The sequence below is a fragment of the Schistocerca cancellata genome, chromosome 6 (genome assembly GCF_023864275.1).
Source record: "Schistocerca cancellata isolate TAMUIC-IGC-003103 chromosome 6, iqSchCanc2.1, whole genome shotgun sequence".
Lineage (NCBI taxonomy): Eukaryota > Metazoa > Arthropoda > Insecta > Orthoptera > Acrididae > Schistocerca > Schistocerca cancellata.
The window spans coordinates 262,584,500-262,604,358 of NC_064631.1; the positions used below are offsets into that span (position 1 = coordinate 262,584,500).

The 19,859-nt window shown below is 38.8% G+C and overlaps 1 protein-coding gene across 1 annotated transcript in view; it reads right to left on the reverse strand.

Annotated features, from left to right (window-relative positions):
* Positions 1-6,640: 6,640 nt before the first annotated feature.
* LOC126191050 (pickpocket protein 28-like) overlaps positions 6,641-19,859 on the reverse strand; it is a 298,445-nt gene continuing 285,226 nt past the window's right edge. Inside the window, exon 11 of the mRNA XM_049931762.1 lies at positions 6,641-6,785. Within this exon, the coding sequence (XP_049787719.1) occupies positions 6,682-6,785 (104 nt within the window). The 3' untranslated portion in view covers positions 6,641-6,681. The remainder of the gene's footprint in view (positions 6,786-19,859) is intronic.

Here is a 19,859-nt window from a genome sequence, read left to right on the forward strand (position 1 = left end):
CTGGGACTACAGCATAGGTGAAGTAAGTGTCATTGGTATGAGAAGCGGTTGGCAAATGAATTGCCATGCACTGTTACTTTGTTCATTATGAATTTTTAACACAAGTGTTTACCAAAGCTTTGTATCTCTCCACTATCTAATACAGCCCTTTTAGAGGGTTGTTTATTTTAGCTAGCAAGTATACAAATTTACAACTGATAAATGAATCAGTAAATAAAAAAGAATCCTTAATAGGAAACTGAAATTCTTCTTCTAGCTCTAAAACTGATTTTTAAAAAAAATTGTAAGACATATTATATTGAATTATGGCAAATTTAATTTTAACAGTAGTTTACAGATCCCACAAATGATATGAATGCTTACAGCATCCGCAGTAGCTCCAGGATTCCTCAAACAGAGAGAGCTTCATATATGCTATCCAATCAAAAGTATCTGAACATCTCTATGTAATGCAGAATTGACCACTAAATGTCATGAGAGGTGGACTCACCAGTATAAAAGGAGGTGGGAGTGTTGTGTCGTCAGTAGAGAAGCAGTAACAACAAAATCGATTGATCAGGAAAACTCAGTGACTTCAAGTTTGGACTAATCATTGGCTGCCACCTGAGTCACTAGATCCATCAGGGACATTTCAACCCTTCTAAAGCTGCCCAAGTTGATTGTTGGTGATATGATTATGAAGGTGGAAACATGAAGGAACAACTACAGCTAAACCATGACAGGCAGACCTCATGTACTGATAGGCTGAGATCATTGAAAATTAAGCTGCGTGGTTGTAAAAAAAATCACTTGAAATCAGTGGCAGGAATTACTGCTGAGTTACAAAGTGATAACATCAGTCCAGCTAGCACAATGAATGTGCATAGGTGAGTGGTTTGTAGTGTTGAATGATGCTATACCTTGTGGCAGTCCAATGGAAGGATTTGGGTTTGGCAAATGCCTGGAGAACATTACCAACATGTATAGTTCCGACAGTGAAGTACAGAGGAGGAGATGTTACAGTATGGGTTTGTTTTTCATGGTTAGGGTATGGTCCCCTTATTATGCTTAAGAAAATACTAAATACAGCATTTTGTACTGAGTGCAGTAGAGGAACAGTTTTGAGATGATAACTGTTTGTATCAGGATGACAATGCATCTCTGAAATGGGCTGGCCTGTCCAGAGTCCTGACCGGAATGCAATGGAACATTTGTCAGTTGAGTTAGAATGTCAGCTTTGTGCTGACCCCAACATCTAACATCACTAGCTTCTCTAATTTTGGCTCTTGAGGAAGAATGAGCTACCATTCCTCGACAGACATTCAGACAACTTGCAGTGCCTGTGTTATTCTGAAGTATGATGCAATGTTCCTTTGGACATGCATGTATGTCTGAAGGAAAAGGCATTGTGGTGACTACAGCCATCAAGAAATACATGAAATGAAATGTATTCACAGTTGTGAATATGGACAACTGTCAGTTGTATAATGGAATCATGGCAATGAAAATTTGTGCCAGACCAGAACTCAAACTTGATTTGCTGCTTATTGCGAGCTGTCAGCTTACTATTTGGCTATCCAATCATGACTCACAACCATACCCAGACTTCCATATGTCATCAACTGCGTGTCTACATTATGTACTCATACATCCATTATGTGTATTCCCGTACAGGGGAGAGATTTTACTTGAAAGTCACCTGCCTGATGTCAACGGATAAATATAATATTGCTGCACCTGCGTTATTCTGAATTATGAAGGAACATTGCATCATAATTAAGAATAACACAAGCACTGCAATATTGTATTTATCTGCTGACACCGAGCAAGTAACTTTCAAGTAAAATGTCTCCCCTGTATGGGAATATACATAATGGGTGTATGAGTACAGGTTGTAGATGCTTGGTTGATGACATATGGAAGTTTGGGTCTGGCTCTGAGATGTGCTTGGATAGCCAAATGGTAAGGTGACTGCTCACGATAAGCAGGAAATTTGGATTTGAGTCCTGGTCCAGCACAAATTTTCATTGTCATCATTCCATTATGCAGCTGATGGTTGTTCATATTCACAATTGCGAATACATTTCATGTATTTCATAATGACTGTAGTCACGGCAGTACCTGTTCCTTCATACATGCATGCACCTCCAAAGGAATAGTGCATTGTAATTCAGAATAACACATCACTGCAAGTACCTGTTCCTTCATACATGCATGCACCTCCAAAGGAATAGTGCATTGTAATTCAGAATAACACAATCACTGCAACATCATATTTATCCGCTGACACTGGGCAAGCGACTTTCAAGTAAAATGTCTCCTCTGTACAGGAATATAACAATGGATGTATGAGTAGAGGTTGTAGACACATGATTGACAACATATGGACGTTTGGGTCTGGCTTTGAGTTTTGCTTGGATAGCCAGATGGTAAGGCGACTGCTTGCAATATGTGGGAAATCTGGGTTTGAGTCTCGGTGAAGCACGAATTTTCATTGTTGTCATTCCATTATACAACTGACCTGTCCATATTTGCAGGTGCGAATACATTTCATGTAACTCATTGAAAGTGTTCTCCGCTGAGATGAAGCTATTGTAAGGACAAAGGGTCCAGATACTTTTGAACAGATACTCACAGTGATTATTACTCGCTAAGCAAAATCCTACTTTGTGACTTAGATACGGTTTCCTTAATACAGACACATTTACAGGTGGAAATAAAAGATGTAAGATGTAACTTGTGTCTTCAGATTACATGTTTCCAGAAATTTGTAACTCCTGAAATACTTTCTATGACCTGCATCAGGCTGTACAAGAAACAGAGGGCATGAAAGCAGTGGTAGCTGGTTTATTCTTGTCTACATTTACAGTTAACAACATCTGTACTGATGGCCCATTTCCCCATGTTGTCCTTCAACTGTCAGACCCCTGGTCATATCTTCCTTAGCATATGTGATGTCAGCCAGCTTTAATTGAGCATTAGCCTTAAAATGTTTCCTTATGTCTGAAGTAATGTGTATATTCAGGTCACCAGTGCTATTACACTTAACTGCTGCTTCTTGAAATATTAATCAGACAAACCTTGTCATTATTCTTGATGTGGACTTCTTCACCATTCCAATTTTCCTGGGCTGGAATCTGGAAGCTCTAATCAATTCTCTACTCTCTCTATGCCTTTTGTTTTTATTGTACCTTTTCCCACATTTGTTTAGGGTCACTATGGTTATTAACAGATTTGACATGGTTAGTTTAAGTGATGGATGGATACCATTTCTATCAGAACCCATTAACTCCCCCCACCCCCTGCTCTCCTTTGGGACAGGATATTTGTACCCCAAACTGTCAGTGTGTCATGTTATTCATGTGAAAGTGACCAAAAGTTTTCTAAATATTTGTGAATCATGTAACTGAGGTACCAGCCCAGTATTCACTCAGTGGGATGTGGAAAACCACCTAAAAATTACATCCAGGCTGGCCGGCACACCGATCCTCATCATTAATCTGCTGAATGGAATTGATCTGGGGCCGGCACTCCTCCCTGTCCTGGAAGTGACACTTTAATATGCACTGCTGTCAGGGTGGGTAATTTCCAACTCTCTCTACCAAAGAAAATGAAAGCTCTTCTACTCAACACAATTATGTGAAATCTTCATGTACAATATCATAAGCAAGGGAACAGTTCATTTACAATTCATGAGCATATATCTATCTGACATAAATCCTGTATAATGTTCATGAATGACAGTTCTGTACAATCTGCATGATAGAATTCAGCTTTTCTTTCTTTTCTGACATAAGCAAGACTGTCGTGGCATGTCTTTTTTCTCTGTGACACAGCCTGCTTCTCCAAGGTGGAATTTCTTAGCATGGAATAATTGCCCAACCAGCAAGTACTGGAAAGCATAACAAAACTGCTGTTGTCATCGTGCCTTGGAGGTGCAACTTCCTAACAGTTTATAGTTCTAAAAAAAATTACTAATAACAAATACTTTCATGACGTGAGGTTTTAAAATGTTTCCTTCTGCCACAGTTTTCGTCTCGCCTTCTTTCAAGAAATGGTAAGCTCTTCAGATGACTGCACCAAGTTTTCCAAGGACCTCAACCATTGCCAAGTGGGAATATCTTCTTGCAGTGGTTCTGTAATTCCCTGGTATAATTTAAGCTTTCTGATTCTCCCTCATCCCCCCCCCCCCATTTTTCTGAGTCATCAGTCTTCTGACTTGTTTGACGTGGCCTGCCACAAATTCATCTGCTGTGTCAGTCTCTTCATCTCAGAGTAGCCGTTGCAACCTAAATCCTCAATTATTTCCTAAATGTATTCCAGTCTCTGTCTTCCTCTACAGTTTTTACCCTGTACAGCACCCTCTAGTACCATGGAAGTTATTCCCTGATGTCTTAACCCTTTTCTCTCTGATTCTGGGGAGAAACTCCTAATTCCTTATCTTATCATTCTACTTAATTTTCAACATTTGTCTGTAGCACATCATCTCAAATGCTTCAGTTCTATTCTGTTCTGGTTTTTCTACAGTCCATGTTTCACTGCCATACAATGCAGTGCTCCAAATGTACATTCTCAGAAATGTCTTCCCCAAAATAAAGACATATGTTTGATTCTAGCAGTCTTCCCTTGGCAGGAATTCCCTTTTTGTCTGTGATAGTCTGCTTTTGAGTCCCACTGTCTCTGTCCATCATTGGTTATTTTGCTGCCTAGGTAACAGAATTCCGTAACTTCATCTACTTTGTGCCCATCAATCCTGATGTTAAGTTTCTCATTGCTCTCATTTGTGCTACTTTTCATTACTTTCCTCTTTCTTCAAATTACTCTCAATCCATATTCTGTACTCATTCCATTCAACAGATCATATAATTCATCTTCACGTTCACTGATGATAGCAATGTCGTAAGTGAGTCTCTTATCATTGATATCCTTTCACCTTGAATTTTAATTCCATACTTGAACCTTTCTTTTATTTCCATCATTGCTTCTTTGATGTATAGATTGTACAGTAGGGGCAAAAGACTGCATTCCTGTCTTACACCCTTTTTAATCAAAGCACTTTGTTCTTGGTCTTCCACTCTTATTTTTCCCTCTTGGCTCTTGCACATATTGTATGTTACCCACCTCTCCCTATAGTTAATCCTTGTTTTCTTTGGGATTTCAAACATCTTGCACCATTTGACATTGTTGAAAGCTTTCTCCAGGTTGAGAAAACCTATGAACGTGTCTTGATTTTTTCTTAATCTTTCTTCCATTATCAACTGCAGTGTCAGAATTGCCTCTCTCATGTCTTTACCGTTCCTAAAGCCAGAGTGATCATCATCCAGCACATACTCAATTTTGTTTTCCATTCTTCTATATATTGTTCTTGTCAGCAACTTGGATTCATGAGCTGCTCAGCTGATTGCGCAATAATTCTTGCATTTGTCAGCTCTTGCAATCTTCAGTATTGTGTGGATGATATTTTTCCAAAACTCGGATGGTATTTTGCCAGACTCATACATTTTACACACCCACATGAATAGTCAATTTGTTGCCACTTCCCCAATTATTTTAGAAATTTTGATGGAATGTTATCCATCCCTTCTGCCTTATTTGATCTTAAGTCCTCCAAAGCTCTTTTAAATTCTGATTCTAATACTGCATCCCCTATCTCTTCTACATAGACTCCTCTTTCTTCTTCTGTCACGTCATCAAACAAGTCTTCCCACTCATAGAGGCCTTTAATCTATTCTTTCCACCCATCTGTTCTCTCCTCTGCATTTAACAATGGAATTCGTATTGCACTCTTAATGTTACCACCATGGCTTTTAATTTCACTGAAAATTGATTTGACCCTCCTATGTGCTGAGTCAGTCCTTCTGACAATAATTTCTTTTTCAGTTTCTTCACATTTTTCCTGCAGCCATTTATCCTTACCTTTCCTACACTTGCTGCTCATTTCATTCCTCAGCGACTTGTATTTCTGTATTCCCGAATTTTCCAAAACATTTTTATAATATCTTCCTTCATTGATCAACTGAAGTTGCAGTTGCAGCAGTTACCTTCCTTCGTCCTTCATTTTTCTCTCCAACTTTTGCGACTGCTGTTTTTAGGGATGTCCATTCCTCTTCAACCGAACTGCCTACTGAGCTATTCCTTATCACAGTATCTATAGCCTTAGAGAACTTCAAGCATATCTCTTCATCCCTTAGTACTTCCGTACCCTACTTCTTTGTGTATTGTTTCTTCCTACCTACTTTCTTAAACTTCAGCTTACTCTCCATCACTACTAAATAGTGATCTGAGTCTACATCTGCTCCTGGGCCTTACAATCCAGTAGCTGATTTTGGAATCTCTGCCTGAGTATGATGTACTCTAACTGAAATCTACTTGTATCTCCCGACCTTTTCCATGTATACCCCCTCCTCCTGCAACTCTTGAGCAGAGTATTTGAGCTAAAAGGCAAACTTTTGAAGTTGTTTTCCAGTCTTGAAAGTTGCTAATGAAAAGGTGACAGTTTAGATATAGAAATCTTGGAAGGAAAATTGTTCATGGAGCCAGAGGAAAACAGTGTGTAATGATGCAGGTTTGAGAGGGGGTATGAGTAATTCTGTGGCATTATTTTCCTTGAAAAAATGTTTGCTTTTTAATATCAAATTTTGAATACATTTCTTACAGATATTTTACTGCAATATTTCTTTGAAGCAGGTTTCTTTATGAACATTATGAAAAGTAACACAGTGCTCGTGCTGTGAGAAAGTATATAAATTCGATGAGGCTCAGGACACTGAATCCCAGGAACAGTCCCAGCAGGCCACCACAATTCGCTATTGAAAGAAATGAAATGTCACTTAAACATTTTATATTCAATGCAATTATATTATGTCTTCATATATAATATTGTTAGTAAGGTAACACTTTAGACAATATTGTGAAAAGGATAGTTGCCACTCACCATATAGTGGGGATGCTGAGTCACAGATAGGGACAACAAAGAGACTGTCAGATAGTGAGCTTTCAGCCAACGGGGCCTTCATCAGAGACAGACAACATACACATGCAAACTCATACAAATGTTGCGTGAGTATGTGAATGTATGGTATCTGTCTCTGATGAAGGCCTAGTTGACTGAAAGCTCACCCTCCGACAGTCTTTCTGTTATGCCTATCTGTGTGTCAGCATCTCCACTATATGGTGAGTAGCAACTATCCTTTTCATAATATTGTTAAATTTCATTCTGGATTTTCTATTGTTAACATTAATATGAATCTTCCTTTCTCATCTGACACATGTTTAAAAAGTAAGGACCAAAAATTTATAAGAAGCACTAAAGGAATGGATGAAAAATATACTAGTTCTTCCAAATAAATATTTGCTTGGAGTGTGAACAATTGGCTTATGCCTGAGCAGGGGAGGGACAATGGTACTGGTGGGGATTTTATTGCAGGCAGACACAGTGTAGAAGGGGAAGCATGCAGATCTGTTGCTTTTCTCCTCTGGCACCAATTTAATGAGGTTTCATTCAATCTCACACAAGTAGAAAGTGCTCTCCCAGCATTTACTGTGGTTGCAAACAGTGTTTTTGGTACAGAAAAAAGGGCGTTCTTACTGATAATGAATGGTGTATGTGATTGCTGTTAGCTGTTTCTAATGTCACAGCAAACTTTCAGCTGGAGTTTCCAACACAGCATGGCCAGGTGATGTACACATGAAGCTTATCACCATCTTTTGAACTTTGAGAATTGTTGAATCATTGACATTAGGGATGTGGGGCATCATACTGACAGATGACTCTAACAGTTGGCTGCAGCAGAATGAGTGGTGACGAGATGGACTCAGGGCAACAATACGCCAAGAAGAGTAGGTTCGGGCCTTACAATAGGACTACACCATGAGAAGATCATAGGACTATTCAGCTAGCTCTGAGGAATGGACAGATGACAACAGCTTAAATCTGGGCAGTGGTATAGGCACTGTGTCACCCCGAATGATCGGGAACAGATTACTGGAAATTGGGTTGAGAACTCAAATTACCTTATGTCTTTTACTGCTGATGCTATACCACACTTTTATGGAGTAGAAAAAGAGTCAGCTGTGATATTCAGTGGCATTCTGAGGTATTAAGCAATAAGGCTTACTTCTGCTTGTGGTCATCAGACTGATGGCAACCTGTTTGTTGATGACTTGTTGAAAGGTCACAGAAAGTGATGATTCTCAATACCCATACATCTCCAACTCATGGAATCATGGTGTGGGGAGCTATTGCATATGACAACATGTCTGATATGCTTGCAGTGTGTAACAATAATGCCAAAGCCAACCTGCTGTCATACCATTTATGACCAGGGCACAAAATAGCATATTTCAGCAGGATAATTTAAGACCCCATACTGTGATTCAGACCACAAATGCCTTGACAGTTATATGGAGCTAGGGATGCCACTTTTCCAGAAACCCTGGGCTGGACAATTTCTCAGTTACACAGAATAAATAAAATGCTAACAGTTTACTACAAATATCATAAGTAATATAACCAATTTGTTGTATGGTACCTATAGTTTCTTAACATATCAAAATTTAGTTTTAATATTGTGTTAACACACAAATAAAAAGAACATCTTCTCCATTCCATTCTTCTTTGTAATGTATGGATTTGTTGTTTAAACATGAAATGAATTTTTAAATAAACATTTACAGGCAATAGAATAAGTTCAGTTCAAAGATCAGATAAAAAGAGAGAGAAAAATTTTGAAGAAAAGGCCCAAAAGTAACATGATCACTGTTTTGTATTTTTTAATGCATATTTTGTGTTGGTCTTTGCTGCTTTCAGTAGGTTTGCACTATCTGACTCCCCCCCACCCTTTCTCCTGCCCCTGCTCTTTAAGAAAATTCAAAAATCCACCACAACTTTCAGAAATGTTCACCTTTATTTGAAGCTTGAAGCTCTTCTCTTACTAAGATTATGGACATACGATTTCTTTCTTTTGATCACTGGTTCTTCATCATATTGACGATTCTTCCAGTAAATGAGTTACACGTAGCAACTGAAAATATGTACAACCTAAAGCAATTGGGGAATGTCAGTTGTGGTCTGGTGCTTATAATATACCCAAATTTGGTCTTTGTTATACTTTTATCAGTTCCCCCATATGTAGTCTAGAAATCACAGAATTGATTGTATAACTGATCTTTACCCAGGCTGAGATTCAGTTTGTAGGTAACCTTTAAAATATAGCACCATTGCAGATGAGAATATCTTCTTCTTCTGTAAGTGAAAAACTAGTAAACAGGTTGAGCACATTGTTCTCAGGAAAGTCATAGTTATAGGACAAATAACAAATGCAATGTGACTAGAAAGAGTGTGCAACATTTTCAAAACTCGATCTCTGTGATTTTAGTATTCCTTCCACAATTTCATGCGCTTTGCACCCTAAGAATTTATCTTGTCTCCTGCTCTCTGGCTTGCTTTAAGGTCCGGTATTATTCTGTCCAGCTCAACAGAAGTAACTGAGGTATTTTTCAGTTTTTTAACAACAGTTTCAAACAGGGCCAAAATATGCTTCAGAAAACATAGATAACATTCAGGAAGTGAATGTTAAGTTCCTTCAGAATCATGCTCCCCATTTGACATCACAAACTGCCAAATCAGTCTTGAAAAGTATTCTTCATTCTTTGAAACAAAATATGAATTGATTTCAAGCCAGCAGCATATACATCTGTCAACTGCAGGAAGTAGTGAGAGCCATATTGTACAGATGTCACAATATTTCCTTCAACTCGATCTCCATAAACTCTGAGCATTTGATGCAGCAGAACCAAATTCACTGTAGGTTTTGAGAACTAATGTCTCTGCATCATAATGCAATGTTTTAACACCATGTTTTAAAGTACTATTTATGACAAGGCAGTTATAATTAGCTATCAAAAAGGATGGATTTTTGTTTTTCAGTAAGATAAAAAACAAAATCTTTTTGCCATAGTTCACTGGAGAATTGTCAGCACTGTATGCACTTACTTGAGTCAGATAAAAGCTACTAGATTCTGTAATGTTCTTTATTGCATGGAAAATATCTTTGTGGGTTTCTTTGGAGTCTTCATAAAAATGTAGCAGTCCCTGTGTGGCGAAGCAAGCTGGGACCTCTTTACTTCCCCTCTTGTTTTGCCATCTGCCTCCTTAAATTCATTTTTGCCTAATTACCATTAACATGCATGAGTATAATCTGCATTTTCATAAATGAGAAAGGTTGGCTCTCAATCTTAAGGAATACAGCACAAGGCCTAATTTTGTGCTTAGTTTTGTGTATGTAATTTATTTCCTAATTTATTTGGCTATTCCTAGTTATTATCTTTTGCTACAGATTATTATAGGGTGAAATCAGTAATTGTTTTCTGACTTAGATTATATTGTCATTATTTAAACAATTAATTCAGCCTAACCTTTGTGGTAGAATGAACTGTTAAAAGGAAGGAATTTCTTGATGTATTCAGTTAATTGAATGAGTTATGTTTTAATTGTAATTTCTGAACCTTAAACATCAAACAGTATATTACTTTCAGTGCCTAATATTGTGCGGATATATAAAGGACCAATTTTTGGTCCCGAGACCGTCAGTCCACTGCCGATTTTCATACATGAAACATGTATTGGTTAGATTAACAACAACGCATCAAGTTAACAGTGGAATACGTATAACACAAATAGGCCTTGTGTTAGAACAATTAATAACAATGTCTGTTTAATTTATTTGAAAAATAGTATCACTTGTACCATATTATTCTGCAAGAACTGTGAAATGTGTGGTTACGTTTTTACTGCTCATAGCTGCTTAAGTGTCAGGAAGTCTTTTCTGAAAGTATTTGTATGGAACTAAAATATGGATGATAAATAGTTTAGACAAGAAGGGAATAAAACTTTTGAAATGAGGTGTTACAGAAGAATGCTGAAGATTAGATGGGTAGACCACGTAACTAATGAGGAGGTACTGAATATAATTTGGGAGAAGAGAAATTTGTGGCACAACTTGACTAGAAGAAGGGGTCGGTTGATACGACATTTTCTGAGGCATCAGGGGTTCACCAGTTTAGTATTGGAGGGCAGTGTGGAGGGTAAAAATTGTAGAGGGAGACTAAGAGATGAATACACTAAGCAGATTCAGAAGGATGTAGGTTGCAGTAGGTACTTGGAGATGAAGAAGCCTGCACAGGGTAGAGTAGCATGGAGGGCTGCATCAAACCAGTCTCTGGACTGATGACCACAACAACAACAGATATTCAACAGCAAACTATTGTAGCAGTATGCTGATATTGCGTGCAACCTATTAATGAGGCTTATCGACATTTACCAATAGTGAACTGGCAATATATTTGTGTAATATTGGGGGGGGGGGGGGGGGGGGGGGGGTTGTGAACAGTGAAAGTAAAGAACTGCGAAACACAATTATGCACTATTGGCTACATCATTTACAGTAATCACTCCCTATTTTTCAGCCAGTATAACAATGCAGTACGTTGACACCAAGGACTATCAACAAAGAAATAAATCAGATGAACATCACATATGGTGCCCTTTTGGGTGAGGAATATTGTATTTGGACACAATAAACAAGGATTTGCAAAACTATGAATAGTGAACAGTGCAAATTGAATGGAGTGACTGAATTTAAAGTACTTATGGCACCAGTATTGTTGAGAACAGTGAACAGACTAATTGACAGTGAAAAGTAATTACAGTATTCTGGAAGTTTGATTGCGCTTGAACAAGTAATGTGATAGGAAGCAACAACAACACAGCATAGCAACAAAAGATCATTGGCCAAGGTTATGGAGGAAGCCATTACAAATGTTGGACGTAGCATCCATCCTGGAATCAAGCTTGTCGGAGCAGCCGTTATGGAGGACAGCCGCAGCAGCCAACTGGGAATCAATCTTGTCAGGGCAGCCATTATGAAGAACAGCTGCAGCAGCCAATCAGCATACCAGCAGGAGTCAACCCATCTGATGTAAACAAGAGGGTTTTGGATGAGTGGGAGTAACCACAGCAGCAGCAGGAGATGAATGAATAGAAATAAGGTAATTCATAGCAAAAGCTGTTTAATATTAAGTGCTACATAATGAGTGGCCTTAATGAACAAGACAGTGTGATGGGGGAGAATGGACAATATGGGAGTGATGTGATTGGTAACAAAATAGTAGAGGTTAAGTTTTTAAATGAACAGATAGACTTAATGGGGACTGATTTGATAGCTGATAGTGGTTATAAATCAGAAATGAATGTAACTCTGAATGATGGAGACGAAAGTCGTATTGTAGATGAGATGATAAAAGTGTCATCCACATTTTGTGGTGATGTGAGCAAAGTGGACAAAAACAGTACTGAAGTGGGTGAAATTGTTAAGGCTAAGGAGGAACAATCTAGTAGTGAAAGACAGCAAAGGCAAAAGTTTATGGCAGATGGAAAATTGGAAGCAATGTTAATTTAAATTATGAGTAGTTTGAGTGGTATGAGTATGAAATCAGACATTAGTAGAGTGGAAAATAAAATTGATAGCATTAAAACTGACATGACTAGCTTAAAAAAAAATTAAAAAGGAAATTAAGGTGGCGAGTTGTAGTCTTTCAGAATTAAATAAGAAGGTTGAGGCAGTAGGGAAAGATCATGATGAAAAGACAAAGAACGTAGTACAGAATACTAATGAGAAACTAACATTAATGAATAGTATATGTGTAGAAAAGAGAAAAAAACTTTGTGATGACAATAGTAGGAGAGTAGAGGCTTCCGAGAAACAGAGTAAAGATGAAGTCAAAGCAGACAGGAAATATTGTGCTGAAAATAGGGTTAACTTAAGAATCAAATCAATCATATTAAAAATGATTTATAAATGGAGATAGAAACCAAGTGTGTGGTAGTGGTAGAGGAAAAACTGGTAAAAGTAAATAAAAATGTAGATTCAAGATTGGTTGAAATGGAGAAAAAGGTGGAAGAGGTACAAAATCTAAAGCACAGAGTGTTTAGTATACCAAACAGTCCTTCATTTGTTAGTCATAAAAAATTTAATGATTTTGAACCATATGGGGAAGTGCATCAACTGTATTTCATTAGGAAATTTAATGATTTGCCTGAAACATGGAATGACAAAGAGAAAATGCCATTTGCAGAAGGTTTTTTGAAAGGGGGTGTTTATGGATGTGCAGCTCAGGTAGCTGACGGTTGTACTTTGTGGAATAGCTTTAAGAAAGCATTTTTCAATGAATTTTGGTCCAATGAGAAGCAGCATGGAATTTTGAGTGAATTTTGGGGAGGGGAGAGATTTGGCTCTAGGAAGGGTACTGTGAAAGGTTTTGTCAGTTTTGGATAAGCAAACTGAAATATTTGGACAAAGAGCTAGGTAGTGAATCAACAATTATGGTCTTTTCATCATGATCTTTCCCTACTGCCTCTGAAAGTTGGAGATTTGCTTGTACCTGTCCCTAGGGGTAATATTAGTGATTTTTTGAATTATGTTGATAAAGTGGAGAGGGTGAAGCTCTCAGTGGAAGACCATAAGAGGAATTTTGGTGATGATAATCAATCAGGGAGAGAGTTTCAGGTAAATAGGATGAACAGAACTAATTGTAGTAGAAATTCAAGAAATGATTGGGTGGAAGATAGCCAGAATGGGCACGGAAATGGTAGGAGAAAGTCAAGGAACAGAACTGGAGGAGAAGATGGTAATTCTGGATCAAACCATTTAAACTAGACAATGCTCCAGTTCTGGCTCACGCTAGAGCAGGTAGTGATGAAGAGGCACATGCATATAAATGTGCTGTAATCACAGGTAAGGGTAATGTAAATGACAGTAGTAAGAAGAGTGTAAATTCTAATTCTAGTGAGATGTTGAATGATGGTGTGTAGCAATGTTTATCCTGTAAAAAGAGAGGAGGAAGTTACTATAATAAAATTAAATGATGCTGTTGCTGTTGCTCAGGATGTCCAAAGTGTCAAAATGGATGCTAAGTTTTTAAGAGGACATAAAGAATTCAGGTGTTTTGCTTTGTGATCTAATACTGGAAACAAGAAACAACTAATGAGCCAAGTATTTGAGGGCAATTATGGTGACAGTGGGTCTGATTCTGACAGTAGTTGTAATGATGATAGCAATGATGAATCCAGTAGTGCTGAGGACAAGGCAAGCAGGATGATAGTTTTTCCAGGGAAAGGATTAATGAGGATTTGTTGTATGAAGAAGATCACATGATAAGTAAAAAGGAAAGGTGGTGCCCTGTAATAACAGCAAGTGTACAAGGTATACATATTAAGTATCTACTGGATAATGGTAGTGATTTGAATGGCATTTCACAGGCATTTTTTGAATCTATTAAGAACACAGAGGGTATACTAGTGATGCATCTTTGTGGAATAAAAATTATTGGAGCTACTGGTATGCTACCAAAGAGAGTGAAATGAGGGGTACTATTAACTGTGGAATTGGCAGGACAGCTGTTGGAGTGCAATTTCTTGGTGATTCAAAATCTCAGCATTGATATAATATTTGGGATTAATTTCTTGTGCAAATGGTGTGTAAATATTGATATTGCTAGTGGTAAGTTTCGTTTTAAATGCAATAGAAGTAGGTATGAAGTATCATTTTTGGAAGGTATGGACAAGTGTGTGCAAACTGAATTAGATTTGCCATTACAAGTTTTGATCATTGTGCAGGTTACTGAGGAAGAAGAGGAGGAGAGAGTAAGGTTGGAAATAATAAAGAGAGTTGAGGGTATTGGAGGTATCAAAGGGAGGAATTAAAAGGTATTCTCCTGAGCAACTGTAAGGCATTTTCAGACAGGCCAGGTTTGGTAAAAGATTTTGAGTGCAAATAAAAGTTCAAGGATCATGAACAATTTTTTAAGAAATCTTATATTATTCCATTTTCAAAAAAGGAAGCTATGAGAAAAGAAATTCAAAAGAGGGTCCCATGGGGGATTATTGAAAAGTCAACCAGCAGGTATAATAACTCACTTGTGGTTGTGAAGAAAAAGACGGTGGTGTCAGGTTGGTTCTGAATGCCAGGAAGTTAAATGAAATCATAGTAGGGGAGAGTGACAGACCAGCTAACATAGATGAAATTTTGCAAAAGTTCCATGGATGTAAGTTTCTGACTTCTTTTGATGAGGCTTGTGGCTACTGGAATATCAGTTTGGCCAAAGAATCTAGGCCATGTACAGCATTTTTACACGAAGGTAAGTGTTACCAATACTGTGCACTGCCATTTGATCTGAATTTGTCTGTCTGTGTGTGTGTGTTTTTATCAGCACTGTTGACAAGGTGCTAAGTGAGATATTAACCAAATAAATCACAGTATATGTAGATGATATCCTAGTAGTGAATGCAGAATGGTTTAAGCACTGTAAGATTCTGAATGAAGTACTGAGAGCTGTTTATAGGGGGAGGCATGAAACTAAAATTAAGTAAATCTGAATCTGTAAAGAAGGAAATCTCATTTTTGGGTCACAGGATTAATGAGGAATGTATGCAGCCTGATGCAGAAAGGCTTGCTGCTATTGCAAATTTATCACCCCCAAGAACAAGAATGATCTTAAAGCTACACTATGTGATCAAAAGTATCCGGACACCTGGCTGAAAATGACTTACAAGTTTGCGGCACCCTCTGTCGGTAATGCTGGGATTCAATATGATATTGGTCCACTCTTAGCCTTGATGACAGCTTCCACTCTTGCAGGCGTATGTTCAATCAGGTTTATTGGGGAATGGCAGCCCATTCTTCATGGAGTGCTGCACTGAGGAGAGGTATCAGTGTCAGTCAGTGAGGCCTGGCATGAAGTCGGTGTTACAAAACATCCCAAAGGTGTTCTATAGGATTCAGGTCAGGACTCTGCACAGGCCAGTCCATTACAAGGATATTATTGTTGTGTAATGACTCTGCCACAGGCCATGAATTATGAACAGATGCTCGATCATGTTGAAAGATGCAATCACCATCCCCAAATAGCTCTTTAACAGTGGGAATCAAGAAGGTGCTTAAAATATCAATGTAGACCTGTGTTGTGATAGTGCCACACAAAACAGCAACAAGGGATACAAGTCCCCTCCATAAAAAACATGACCACACCGTAACAGCACCGCCTACAAATTTTACTGTTGGCGCTACACATGCTGGAAGATGACATTCACTGGGGATTTGTCATAACCACACCCTACCATCAGATCGCCACATTGCATACTGTGATTTGCCACTCCACACAATGTTTTTCCACTGTTCAATCATTCAATGTTTACGCTCCTTACACCAAGCGAGGCATCGTTTGGCATTTACCGGCATTATGTGTGGCTTATGAGCAGCCGCTCGACCATGAAATCCAAGTTTTCTCACCTCCTGCCTAACTGTCATTGTACTTGCAGTGGATCCTGATGCATTTTGGAATTTCTGTGTGATGGTCTGGATAGATGTCTGCCTATTACAGATTACGACCCTCTTCAACTGTCAGCAATCTCTCAGTCAACAAACGAGATTGACCTGTATGCTTTTATGCTGTATGTGTCCCTTCACATTTCCACTTCACTATCACATCAGAAACAGTGGACCTAGGGATGTTTGTTGTTGTTGTGGTCTTCAGTCCTGAGACTGGTTTGATGCAGCTCTCCATGCTACTCTATCCTGTGCAAGTTTCTTCATCTCCCAGTACCTACTGCAACCTACATCCTTCTGAATCTGCTTAGTGTATTCATCTCTTGCTCTCCCCCTACGATTTTTACCCTCCACGCTGCCCTCCAATACTAAATTGGTGATCCCTTGATGCCTCAGAACATGTCCTACCAACCGATCTCTTCTTCTAGTCAAGTTGTGACACAAACTTCTCTTCTCCCCAATCCTATTCAATACTTCCTCATTAGTTATGTGATCTACCCATCTAATCTTCAGCATTCTTCTGTAGCACCACATTTCGAAAGCTTCTATTCTCTTCTTGTCCAAACTATTTACCGTCCATGTTTCACTTCCATACAGGGCTACACTCCATACAAATACTTTCAGAAATGACTTCCTGAGACTTAAATCTATACTCGATGTTAACAAATTTCTCTTCTTTAGAAACGCTTTCCTTGCCATTGCCAGTCTACATTTTATATCCTCTCTACTTCGACCATCATCAGTTATTTTGCTCCCCAAATAGCAAAACTCCTTTACTACTTTAAGTGTCTCATTTCCTAATCTAATTCCCTCAGCATCACCCGACTTAATTCGACTACATTCCATTATCCTTGTTTTGCTTTTGTTGATGTTCATCTTATATCCTCCTTTCAAGACACCATCCATTTATTCAACTGCTCTTCCAAGTCCTTTGCTGTCTCTGACAGAATTACAATGTCATCGGCAAACCTCAAACTTTTTATTTCTTCTCCATGGATTTTAATACCTACTCCGAATTTTTCTTTTGTTTCCTTTACTGCTTGCTCAATATACAGATTGAATAACATCGGGGAGAGGCTACAACCCTGTCTTACTCCCTTCCCAACCACTGCTTCTCTTTCATGTCCCTCGACTCTTATAACTGCCATCTGGTTTCTGTACAAATTGTAAATAGCCTTTCGCTCCCTGTATTTTACCCCTGCCACCTTTAGAATTTGAAAGAGAGTATTCCAGTCAACATTAATCTTTCTTCTAAGATAAGTTGTAAGGTCAGTATTGCCTCACGTGTTCCCATTTTTCTACGGAATCCAAACTGATCTTCCCCGAGGTCGGCTTCTACTAGTTTTTCCATTCGTCTGTAAAGAATTCGTGTTAGTATTTTGCAGCTATGGCTTATTAAACTGATTGTTCGGTAATTTTCACATCTGTTAACACCTGCTTTCTTTGGGATTGGAATTATTATATTCTTCCTGAAGTCTGAGGGTACCTCGCCTGTTTCATACATCTTGCTCACCAGGTGGTAGAGTTTTGTCAGGACTGGCTCTCCCAAGGCCGTCAGTAGTTCCAATGGAAAGTTGTCTACTCCGGGGGCCTTGTTTCGACTCAGGTCTTTCAGTGCTCTGTCAAACTCTTCACTCAGTATCGTATCTCCCATTTCATCTTCATCTACATCCTCTTCCATTTCCATAATATTGTCCTCAAGTACATCACCCTTGTATAGACCCTCTATATACTCCTTCCACCTTTCTGCTTTCCCTTCTTTGCTTAGAACTGGGTTTCCATCTGAGCTCTTGATGTTCATGCAAGTGGTTCTCTTATCTGCAAAGGTCTCTTTAATTTTCCTGTAGGCAGTATCTATCTTACCCCTAGTGAGATAAACCTCTACATCCTTACATTTGTCCTCTAGCCATGTCTGCTTAGCCATTTTGCACTTCCTGTCAATCTCATTTTTGAGACGTTTGTATTCCTTTTTGCCTGCTTCATTTACTGCATTTTTATATTTTCTCCTTTCATCAATTAAATTCAATATTTCTTCTGTTACCCAAGGATTTCTACTAGCCCTCGTCTTTTTACCTACTTGATCCTCTGCTGCCTTCACCACTTCATCCCTCAAAGCTACCCACTCTTCTTCTACTGATTTCTTTCCCCCATTCTTGCCAATTGTTCCCTTATGCTCTCCCTGAAACTCTGTACAACCTCTGGTTCTTTCAGTTTATCCAGGTCCCATCTCCTTAAATTCCCACCTTTTTGCAGTTTCTTCAGTTTTAATCTACAGGTCATAACCAATAGATTGTGGTCAGAGTCCACATCTGCCCCTGGAAATGTCTTACAATTTAAAACCTGGTTCCTAAATCTCTGTCTTACCATGATATAATCTATCTGATACCTTTTAGTATCTCCAGGGTTCTTCCATGTATACAACCTTCTATCGTGATTCTTAAACCAAGTGTTAGCTATGATTAAGTTGTGCTCTGTGCAAAATTCTACCAGGCGGCTTCCTCTTTCATTTCTTAGCCCCAATCCATATTCACCTAGTACGTTTCCTTCTCTCCCTTTTCCTACACTCGAATTCCAGTCACCCATGACTATTAAATTTTCGTCTCCCTTCACTATCTGAATAATTTCTTTTATTTCATCATACATTTCTTCAATTTCTTCGTCATCTGCAGAGCTAGTTGGCATATAAACTTGTACTACTGTAGTAGGTGTGGGCTTCGTATCTATCTTGGCCACAATAATGCGTTCACTATGCTGTTTGTAGTAGCTTACCCGCATTCCTATTTTCCTATTTATTATTAAACCTACTCCTGCATTACCCCTATTTGACTTTGTATTTATAACCCTGTATTCGCCTGACCAGAAGTCTTGTTCCTCCTGCCACCGAACTTCACTAATTCCCACTATATCTAACTTTAACCTACCCATTTCCCTTTTTAAATTTTCTAACCTACCTGCCCGATCAAGTGATCTGACATTCCACGCTCCGATCCGTAGAACGCCAGTTTTCTTTCTCCTGATAACGACATCCTCCTGAGTAGTCCCCGCCCGGAGCTCCGAATGGGGGACTATTTTACCTCCGGAATATTTTACCCAAGAGGACGCCATCATCATTTAATCATACAGTAAAGCTGCATGCCCTCGGGAAAAATTACGGCCGTAGTTTCCCCTTGCTTTCAGCCGTTCGCAGTACCAGCACAGCAAGGCTGTTTTGGTTATTGTTACAAGGCCAGATCAGTCAATCATCCAGACTGTTGCCCTTGCAACTACTGAAAAGGCTGCTGCCCCTCTTCAGGAACCACACGTTTGTCTGGCCTCTCAACAGATACCCCTTCGTTGTGGTTGTACCTACGGTACGGCTATCTGTATCGCTGAGGCACGCAAGCCTCCCCACCAACGCAAGGTCCATGGTTCATGGGGGGAGGGATGTTTAGGAGTGTGGAAATCTTGTGTACAGGCATATGACACAAGTGACACCCAATCACCTGACCACGTTCGAAG